Raw genomic sequence first — 11,808 nt, forward strand, 5'->3', positions numbered from 1 at the left:
AGGAATGCAGATGCAGGTCTGGGGGAACGAGGCCACAGCTCCGGGAGCGGCAGGTCGGCTGAGCTGTCGGGGAGAGCAGATGGGGAATGCTTTCCTTCATGGAGGTGCATCTCCTTGTTTTCTAAGCCCTTAGCCCTGCTTCAGAGGACCTAACAGCAAGCGAGATGGAGACAGAGGGAAAAAGGGAAACCAAACTAGGCATCCGACTGGGAGAAGAGAGCAGGAGCAACGTCTAAGACAAGGTGGGACACTCCTGGCCACGCCACAGTGGATGAGGAGCCACATGCTCCTTGCGACTGCTTGAGGGAGGGTCAGGTGGATGAGATTCTTGACAACTTCCCAGCAGGACGATTCAGGAAGCCTCTCTTATTCTATCAGGATCTAACTGCTCTTTAAAATATATGAGGTCCCCACAGGAGGACCAAGACATGCTAGGAATCTGCACCAGAACCTCCTAAAAAGAAAACATTTCCACTGAGATGTATGGAGCCTATAGGTAGGTGCACCAGTACCGATAATGCTCTTGTTCTTAAGTTGGATTTTCACCTTATGCTTTATAATCAATATATACGTTTCCTATACCATATGCATGCATCAAATACATTTTAAAGATAGTAAAAGAAAAAAGTGGCGATGAGTGCTATCCAGTTGTGAGGCCTGGTGAGCTCATTCTCTTCTTTTTTTGGCCACACAGAGAACCCACTCCAGGGTGCTTACTCATGGCTGTGTGAGGCACATGCAACACAGAACTGATGGGGTCATAGGTCTAGGCTAGGAATGGGGTCATGCAGGGTCAGGGCTCCTGAGCATCAGTGAGAAGGGACAGCATGTGTCACCTTGAACCCATGACGCACGTTCTTCTGGTCATGTCCTTGGCAAGGAGCCAATGAGGTGTGGAGAGAAGAATGTGTAAGAACTCTTGCTAAGACTTCTGTAAGATGATCCACTTTAAGGATTCAATTGCATCAATTATTAGTTCACCTGGCGGAACTCACAACAGCAGCAGGTATTTCTTAGAGGCAAGAAACTGACAGTCATGATGCTACCATGTGTGCGACCCTAAATAGCATTCATTCCCCTCATGGTCCAGACCAGGTCAAACTCCTCAAGTTCAAGTTAAAAGTGACCTGACCTGGCCTTCTGGTTCCCCAAATCTTAGGAGGAAAGCAGATCTAACTCACTGTTCCAGGAGTCAATGGAAATACAGTTTCTTCCCAAGACTTACCTAGTTGTTTGGGGCCAGAGCAGATCTATCAGGGATCACAGAGTCTACTGGGGTCCCAAGATTACCCCACATTCAACGATTCACTAGGAGAACTCTCAGGACTCAGAATGTAAGTCCAATTTATTACAGCAAAAGGACACAAAGCAAAATCAGCATAGAGGAATGGCACATAGGGTGAGGTCTGGAGGAAACCAGGCACAGCTTCCAAGAGTCCTTTCCCAGAAAAGTCACGCAGGATGTGAATTCCTCAGGCAATGAGTTGTGACAACTCATGCGACATGTCTACCAGGGAAGCTCATTAGAGACTCAATGCCCAGGATGTTTACTGGAGGCCGGTCACATAGGCACCCTCTGCCTAGCACGTACCAAAATTCCAGACTCCCAGAAGAAAGAGTTGCTCAGCATAAATCATGTTGCTTGTACAAACAGTTTAGGCACAGCGACCCACTCCATTCTGGGAATGGTGGGAATCTTTCCAAGATCCAAATCCCCAAACCCCAGCCATGAGTTAAGGCGGACTTTCTAAGGATAGCCACCCCTGGTCTTTAATCTGCACATCCACCAGTGTGCCTGCTAGTGTCCTTGAATGGTATCTGATCTAAAAACACTGAGTACCAGATTTAAAATTAAGAACATCTGTGAGCAGCTCATATCTTTAGCTCATATTTTTGACACTAACTTCATTTTTAAGCAGTGACCAAATGAGAATCTAAGGGGGTTTTTTTATTATTAATGTACTTTTTCATAAAACCAAATACCTCTTTGTTAATTTTGTTGGTTTCGGCCACTCGGTCGGCCAGTATGGGGTGTGGAACTGGAGGTGCCGGGATGGGCTGCATGGCGATCAGCTGAATCTTACTGGGGACCCGCCGACTGGCCTCCGAGGAGCGGGAGATCCTGTCCACATGCTCAAAGATGGAGGCTGACGAATGCTGCTCATTCCCCGAGCTGGGTGCTGCCCCTGGAACAGAAGGAAAAGCAAAATTAAGAAATACAATCATTGTAAAGAAAGAGCAAATCATCACAATTAGGGATTTCTTAAAGAATCGTCAGATGGGCCCCTGACCAAAAACACATCCCCAACTCCATGGCAGAGTACTTGAAATGTCACCATTCGAGCTTAAATTGTCTGGGATAAGTAGTGTCTCCTTCAGCCTCATTAAAAATAACAAATATCCGTAGGCAAGATATGAAAATCACGAGGACATTTTGTGCCCCAAGTGGCCCTGTTTTGTCTAAAGGTGTTTCAAAGTCTTCAGTAAGACGGGGTAAAGGACAGGAGAAGCCTGACGTGGGTAGGCCAGTAGCAATTTACAGAACTTGGAGGACAACACTTATGGCAGCTCTGAATGTCCATGCTCATTTGAAGTGATATAAATTTAGTTGCAAGGCAATTACACTGTTGAGATAACAAAAGACCAGGGGATTGTGGACCTGCTGGCAAGTACCAGTGAATGATTAAGGCTTCTGGCTTCTCAGTTCTGATGAAGAAAGAAAATGAAGAGTCAGGAGAAGAAAAAGCTGCTGCCTGCATGGAATTGGTTCCCACTTTAAAAACAGATGAAGAGGGGCTTCCCTGGTGGCACAGTGGTTGAGAGTCCGCCTGCCGATGCAGGGGACACGGGTTCGTGCCCCGGTCCGGAACCGCGGAGCAGCTAGGCCCGTGAGCCATGGCCGCTGAGCCTGCGTGTCCGGAGCCTGTGCTCCGCAACGGGAGAGGCCACAACAGTGAGAGGCCCGCGTACCGCAAAAAAAAAAACAAAAAAAACACATGAAGAGAACACTGAAAAATGGTTAAAAGGGTAATTATTTTAAGTGACCAGAATTGCAAAGAAGAAAAATATTTAAATGTATAGAAAAAAAGACAGAAAAACACTTTAACAGAGACTGGAAGTTGGTATAATGAGTAATGTTCTCCAATTTCTTGTATTTTCTGTAACATGGATTTCCTCTAGTCAGTATTACTTTTATAATAGAAATAATCCAAATAAACTTTAATTTTAAAAAGGCAAAGAGGGTCTTCCCTGGTGGTGCAGTGGTTGGGATTCCGCCTGCCAATGCAGGGGACACGGGTTTGAGCCCTAGTCGGGGAAGATCCCACATGCCGCGGAGCAACTAGGCCCATGCGCCACAACTACTGAGCCCACATGCCGCAACTACTGAGCCTGCGTGCCCCAACTACTGAAGCCCACACGCCTAGAGCCCATGCTCCGCAACGAGAAGCCACCGCAATGTGAAGCCCACGCACCACAACGAAGAGTAGCCCCCATTCACTGCAACTAAAGAAAGCCCGCATGCAGCAACGAAGACATAATGAAGACAAAAATAAAATTAAAAAGAATCTTTTTTAAAGGCAAAGAAAGAGATGAAGAGGGGCTGAATGGATGGAAAGAACTCTCCAGTTAGACACACTAAGATCCCTCATGCCCTCCCTCTAAGCCACAAGTCACCTCTAGACGCTCTGGACACTGCTTGAAAATAAATGGCCAACAGGCCAAGAGAAGGAGTAAAGGCATGCCAAAACTATTTTTAAACAAAAGCCTAAGTTTTGAAACCTCGAGCATAAGTGAAAAATATACAGGTTTCCCCTTAGTGTAAAAAAAGTGTTGCGCAAGAGGGCAGACAACAGAAGCAAGAACTACAATCCTGCAGTCTGTGGAATAAAAACCACATTCACAGAAAGACAGACAAGATGAAAAGGCAGAGGGCTATGTACCAGATGAAGGAACAAGATAAAACCCCAGAAAAACAACTAAACGACGTGGATATAGGCAACTTTCCAGAAAAAGAATTCAGAATAATGATAGTGAAGATGATCCAGGACCTCGGAAAAAGAATGGAGGCAAAGATCGAGAAGATGCAAGAAATTTTTGGCAAAGACCTAGAAGGATTAAAGAACAAACAAACAGAGATGAACAATACAATAACTGAAATGAAAACTACACTAGAAGGAATGAATAGCAGAATAACTGAGGCAGAAGAACGGATAAGTGACCTGAAAGACAGAATGGTGGAATTCACTGCTGCAAAACAGAATAAAGAAAAAAGAATGAAAAGAAATGAAGACAGCCTAAGAGACCTCTGGGACAACGTTAAACACAACATTCGCATTATAGGGGTCCCAGAAGGAGAAGACAGAGAGAAAGGATCAGAGAAAATATGTGAAGAGATTATAGTCGAAAACTTCCCTAACACGGGAAAGGAAATAGCCACCCAAGCCCAGGAAGCGCAGAGAGTCCCATACTGGATAAACCCAAGGAGAAAACACGCCAAGACACATAGTAATCAAATTGGCAAAAATTAAAGACAAAGAAAAATTATTGAAAGCAGCAAGGGAAAAACAACAAATAACATACAAGGGAACTGCCATAAGGTTAACAGCTGATTTCTCAGCAGCAACTCTACAAGCCAGAAGGGAGTAGCACGATATACTTAAAGTGATGAAAGGGAAGAACTTACAACCAAGATTACTCTACCTGGCAAGGATCTCAATCGGATTCGATGGAGAAATCAAAAGCTTTACAGACAAGCAAAAGCTAAGAGAATTCAGCACCACCAAACCAGCTCTACAACAAATGCTAAAGGAACTTCTCTAAGTGGGAAACACAAAAGAAAAGGACCTACAAAAACAAACCCAAAACAATTAAGAAAATGGTAATAGGAACATACATATCGATAATTACCTTAAACATGAATGGATTAAATGCTCCAACCAAAAGACACAGGCTTGCTGAATGAATACAAAACAACACCCATATATATGCTGTCTACAAGAGACCCACTTCAGACCTAGGGACACATTCAGACTGAAAATGAGGGGATGGAAAAAGATATTCCATGCAAATGGAAATCAAAAGGAAGTTACAGTAGCAATACTCATATCAGATAAAATAGACTTTAAAATAAAGCATGTTACAAGAGACAAGGAAGGACACTACATAATGATCAAGGGATCAATCCAAGAAGAAGATATAACAATTATAAATATATATGTACCCAACATAGGAGCACCTCAATACATAAGGCAAATGCTAACAGCTATAAAATAGGAAATCGACAGTAACACAATAATAGTGGTGGACTTTAACACCTCCCTTACACCAAGGGACAGATCATCCAAAACGAAAATAAATAAGGAAACGGAAGTTTTAAATGACACAACAGACCAGATAGATTTAATTGATATTTATAGGACATTCCATCCAAAAACAGCAGATTACACTTTCTTCTCAAGTGCACACGGAACATTCTCCAGGACAGATCACATCTTGGGTCACAAATCAAGCCTCAGTAAATTTAAGAAAACTGAAATCATATCAAGCATCTTTCCTGACCACAACGCTATGAGATTAGAAATGAATTACAGGGACAAAAACAGAAAACACCAACACATGGAGGCTAAACAATACATTACTAAATAACCGATAGATCACTGAAGAAATCAAAGAGGAAATCAAAAAATGCCTAGAGACAAATGACAATGAAAACATGATGATCCAAAACCTATGGGATGCAGCAAAAGCAGTTCTAAGAGGGAAGTTTATAGCAATACAAGCCTACCTCAAGAAACAAGAAACATCTCAAATGAACAATCTAATCTTACACCTAAAGGAACTAGAGGGAGAAGAACAAACAAAACTCAAAGTGAGCAGAAGGAAAGAACCATAAAGATCAGAGCAGAAATAGATGAAACAGAAACAAAGAAAACAACAGTAAAGATCAATGAAACTAAAAGCTGGTTCTTTGAGAAGATAAACAAAATTGATAAACCATTAGCCAGACTCATCAAGAAAAAGAGGGAGAGGACTCAAATCAATAAAATTAGAAATGAACAAGGAGAAGTAACAACAGACACTGCAGAGATACAAAGCATCCTAAGAGACTACTACAAGCAACTCTATGCCAATAAAATGGACAACCTGGAAGAAATGAACAAATTCTTAGAAAGGTATAACCTTCCAAGGCTGAACCAGGAAGAAACAGAAAATACAGACCAATCACAAGTAATGAAATTGAAACTATCATTGAAAATCTTCCAACAAACAAAAGTCCAGGACCAGATGGCTTCACAGGTGAATTTTATCAAACATTTAGAGAAGACCTAATACCCATCCTTCTCAAACTCTTCCAAAAAATTGCAGAAGAAGGAACACTCCCAAACTCATTCTATGAGGCCACCATCACCCTGATACAAAAACCAGACAAAGATACTACAAAAAAAGAAAATTACAGACCAATATCACTGATGAACATAGATGCAAAAATCCTCAACAAAATACTAACAAACAGAATCCAACAGCACATTAAAAGGATCATACACCATGATGAAGTGGGATTTATCCCAGGGATGCAAGGATTCTTCAATATATGTAAATCAATCAATGTGATACACCATAGTAACAAACTGAAGAATAAAAACCATATGATCAACTCAATAGATGCAGAAAAAGCTTTTGACAAAATTCAGCACCCATTTATGATAAAAACTCTCCAGAAAGTGGGCACAGAGGGAACCTACCACAACATAATAAAGGCCATATATGACAAACCCACAGCAAACATCATTCTCAATGGTGAAAAACTGAAAGCATTTCCTCTAAGGTCAGGAACAAAACAAGGATGTCCACTCTTACCACTATTATTCAACATAGTTTTGGAAGTCCTAGCCACGGCAATCAGAGAAAAAAAAGAAACAAAAGGAATACAAATTGGAAAAGAAAAAGTAAAACTGTCACTGTTTGCGGATGACATGATACTATACACAGAGAATCCTAAAGATGCCACCAGAAAACTACTGGAGCTAATCAATGAATTTGGTAAAGTTGCAGGATACAAGATTAATGCACAGAAATCTCTTGCATTCCTATACTCTAATGATGAAAAATCTGAAAGAGAAATTAAGGAAACAATCCCATTTACCACTGCAACAAAAAAAATAAAATACCTAGGAATACAGCTACCTAGGGAGACAAGAGACCTGTATGCACAACACTGTCAGACACTGATGAAAGAAATTAAAGATGATACAAACAGATGGAGAGGTACACCATGTTGTTGGATTGGAAGAATCAACATTGTGAAAATGACCATACTACCCAAAGCAATCTACAGATTCAATGCAATCCCTATCAAATTACCAATGGCATTTTTTATGGAACTAGAACAAAATATCTTAAAATTTGTATGGAGACACAAAAGACCCCGAACAGCCAAAGCAGTCTTGAGGGAAAGAAACGGAGCTGGAGGAATCAGACTCCCTAACTTCAGACTATACTATAAAGCTACAGTAATCAAGACAATATGGTACTGGCACAAAAACAGAAACATAGATCAGTTGGACAAGATAGAAAGCCCAGAGATAAACCCACACACCTAAGGTCAACTATCTATGACAAAGGAGGCAAGGATATACAATGGAGAAAAGACAGTCTCTTCAATAAGTGGTGCTGGGAAAACTGGACGGCTACATGTAAAAGAATGAAATTAGAACTCTCCCTAACACCATACACCTAAATAAACTCAAAATGGATTTGAGACCTAAATGTAAGACCGGACACTATAAAACTCTTGGAGGAAAACATAGGAAGAACACTCTTTGACATAAATCACAGGCACAGCAAGATCCTTTTTGATCCACCTCCTAGAGTCATGGAAATAAAAACAAAAATAAACAAATGGGACCTAATGAAACTTCAAAGCTTTTGCACAGCAAAGGAAACCATAAACAAGATGAAAAGACAACCCTCAGAATGGGAGAAAATACCTGCAAATGAATCAACGCACAAAGGATTAATCTCCAAAATATATAAACAGCTCATGCAGCTCAATATTAAAAAAACAAACAACCCAAACCAAAAATGGGCAGAAGACCTAAATAAACATTTCTCCAAAGAAGACATACAGATGGCCAAGAGGCACATGAAAAGCTGCTCAACATCACTAATTATTAGAGAAATGCAAATCAAAACTACAATGAGCTATCACCTCACACCAGTTTGAATGGGCATCATCAGAAAATCTACAAACAACAAATGCTGGAGAGGGTGTGGAGAAAAGGGAACCACCTTCTTGCACTGTTGGTGGGAATGTAAATTGATAGAGCCACTATGGAGAACAGTATGGAGGTTCCTTAAAAAACTAAAAATAGAATTACCATATGATCCAGCAATCCCACTACTGAGCATATACCCAGAGAAAACCATAATTCAAAAAGACACATGCACCCCAATGTTCATGGCAGCACTATTTACAATAGCCAGGGCATGGAAGCAACCTAAATGCCCATCAACAGACAAATGGATAATGAAGATGTGGTATATATTTACAATGGACTATTACTCAGCCATAAAAAGGAACAAAATTGGGTCATTTGTTGAGACGTGGATGGATCTAGAGACTGTCACACACAGTGCAGCAAGTCAGAAAGAGAAAAACAAATATCATACATTAATGCATATATGTGGAACCTAGAAAAATGGTACAGATGAACTGGTTTGCAGGGCAGAAATTGAGACAGAGATGTAGAGAACAAACGTATGGACACCAAGGGGAGAAAGTGGTGGTGGGAGGGTGGTGGTGGGATGAACTGGGAGATTGGGATTGACATGTATACACTGATATGTATAAAATTGATGACTAATAAGAACCTGCTGTAGAAAAAAAATTTTTAAATTAAATTAAAAAATTTTTAAAAAGAAGTGTTGAGCAAAGCATTAAGGAGTAGTAGCTGATATTGTACAGAAGGAGTGCACATCAGTGGTACATAAATCTTTGTACTTCCTCTCAATTTGAATTATATTCATTTGCCGTCCCAAGTGATTTGAAATTATGTACATAGCTCTGTGAAGGAAGACATCTCTCTTGTCCAGGAGGCATTCTTGTCTGGATTCAGGTTATTCTCCAGCTTTCCTTCCCTGCCTGGAGGGAGCCTGACCATTTGCACAATACAAGCACAGCCAGACACCACCATTCATCCCTTCAGCTACTCAAATTACAGGCAAGAAGCCTAGAAGGAGACAATTAGCTTCATCAGATAAGGCTAGCCTTGCTAACCCAAACTTTTAAAGTGACAGCAAATGTCACAAGGGTGTCCCATTAAGCTACTGATACCTACGGCTGAGACTGCTTTCCTCCAGGATGGTAACAAGATCAGGGTGCAAAGGTGACCAGGAAGAAAGGCCCCTCCCCCCTGTGCTGTCTGCCTGCCGGGTCCAGGGAGCTGCAGGCCTGTGTCTGACTCCTGTCCATGCCCCATCCCTCTCCCCACCTGGATCCTCGCTCTATAATTCACCAACTGCAACAGGAGAAGCAGGGGACATGCAGAAAACCCTCAACTTCTATACTGCCTGGAACCCAGCCCTTCCAAAAGGCTGAAAAGAGCAGTTTGTTATCTGTCATATTCAAATATTATATATACACACATACATATACCTCCATACATATATATAAACAAACTGGGTTATTATACATAGAAATATATATATAATACATATTATAAACACAGTTATTTCTGTTTGCCACGCATTGCACAATTAAAAAAAAAAAAACTACCTGCATAATAACGACCAATGCAAAGTACAAGGGCTACGTAGAGATCAATACTGTGTGAATCCTGCCTTAAGGCAAGTAGGGACTTTGGATTAAAGTCCTTTCTCTTCAAATATTATAAAACAAACAAACAAACAAATATATATATATATATGATAGAAATTACAGTATAGGATAATGCCCACAAAGCAGAATGACACAGGAAAAGGCAAATCTGAATTACTGAAATACGAAAGCAATAGAACATTTTTAAAGAAATATTAATTTCATTATCTATTGGTAAATACATCATACTGCATTAATACTAAGGCCTGTGACCCACATTAATATCCTGTGAGGCAGGGATCACATCTGTCTCTTCGTCTTCACCCCATCCCAGCACCTAACCCATCACAGGCCCTTAGTAAACATTTGCTAACTGGATGAGTAAATGACTAGCCATCTCAAATAAATTTATAAAATTCTACTCTGGGAATTCACTATAATGAAAAGAGAAGAGTTATAATTTATGGTCTCAATCATTTTATAAATGTGTCCTCCACAATTACTTGAAAAACTCTGATGTCAGATGTAGTCAAAATAGTCACCCTACAATGTTGTTAAAAATTTAATTTGCTTTGCAAACTCTTTAGCATGTGCAAAAGTAAATGTCAGCTTAGTTCCTATGTGAGATTCCAGAATCTGGACTTGCTGAATTCAAATTAATGAAGTTCTAAATATTTAAAAATCACAGCCTTGCATACATGCAACCTACAGAGAGCATAAAGAAAATACTCAGCGTTTAGCCATCCTTACCTACGTGGTTTATTCCTGATGATAAAGAAGAGACAGAGAAAACTAGAATTATGCCTGGACGCAGCACTGGTAGCCTGAACGTAGCTGCCTTCACTTAAGGAACATGTGTTACTCCAAACCTCAGCCGTCTTCACAACTTTGCTAAGGGGAAGCAGTGGTAATGATGTGACTTATTCTAAAACTGCAATAACTGTGAACGCAGGGACACGGAACACAGAGTTAATAATCTCATAAGGGTCTCGAAGGTTGTAAAGGTATGCATCATGGTCTAGCCACCTTCCAAAAATGGTTAGCTGGGAAAGAATAAAGTACAACCTTGAATTGACCCAAAACCAAAACAATGGTCTTTTCTCAGCTTCCACTGCAAGGTGGGCCCTGAAAATGCTGGATGACTTGTGACATCCATTGAAAGCCTTGCCAAGGAGTCTAAAGAGACCCAGCAGCTATGCCACCCGCTGTAGTGAGCAGCAACACCGGTCCCAGGGCAGCTTGGAGGAGGGACCCAGAATGGTTCTCAAGCAATCTTCCGCCTCCATTAATTTGTATTTCACTAGGATTTGCAACACAAGATGGATTTTTATGTGAATTACAAAATAATTTAAAAGCTATGAATAAAAATTCAGAATATTTTTATAGGGTATTTAGTTAACTAAGTTCTAGGCAAGCAATAAAACACCTTTATGGCAGCATTAAAATTTTTAAGAAGTAAATAAAGTTTTACAGGTGAATTGATATTTGTAGTGAGAAAACCATCTTTCTAAAGCATGAAAATAACGTACAAATTCTGGTGCATTTTCAAATCAAAATAGCGGTATCTGAGCTAGGACCCAGGAGAACATCTAGCCCTCTTGTCTCCTTCCATGGTCAACTCTGAGTCGAGTCCCAACACTGACATGCTTACTACCTGGATTTTAAATATACGCTGAGAGTGATATTTGATTTTTGTTAGCCATGTAGAATATACTGGTTCTAATACTAACAGTAAGGACTTAAAAACAGGAAGTAAAAGCAAGATTTTCTCAGATATGCAATTAACAGCAATTAAGAAACTCCAGAGCTGATTTTTTCCCCCAAATATTTCTTTCCCAGAATCAAAATTAGATTTTAATCCTGTCTATCTGAAACAGTACACCTGTTACCATAATGCTAAATAATTTTTAAGATTCTATGAAATCAGAGCTAAAGAAAAAATTCTTTATTCTTCCCTTATTCTAAGGGGTTTTTTTTTTTTTTTTTTTTTT

General features: G+C 40.3%; 1 protein-coding gene across 1 annotated transcript in view; it reads right to left on the reverse strand.

The window, feature by feature from the left end:
• KIAA1549 (KIAA1549 ortholog) overlaps positions 1-11,808 on the reverse strand; it is an 88,547-nt gene that overhangs the window by 39,889 nt on the left and 36,850 nt on the right. Inside the window, exon 13 of the mRNA XM_007466660.1 lies at positions 1,984-2,180. Coding sequence (XP_007466722.1) covers positions 1,984-2,180 — 197 coding nt within the window. The remainder of the gene's footprint in view (positions 1-1,983; positions 2,181-11,808) is intronic.

This window comes from Lipotes vexillifer, unplaced genomic scaffold, assembly GCF_000442215.2.
Source record: "Lipotes vexillifer unplaced genomic scaffold, Lipotes_vexillifer_v1.1 scaffold71, whole genome shotgun sequence".
NCBI lineage: Eukaryota > Metazoa > Chordata > Mammalia > Artiodactyla > Lipotidae > Lipotes > Lipotes vexillifer.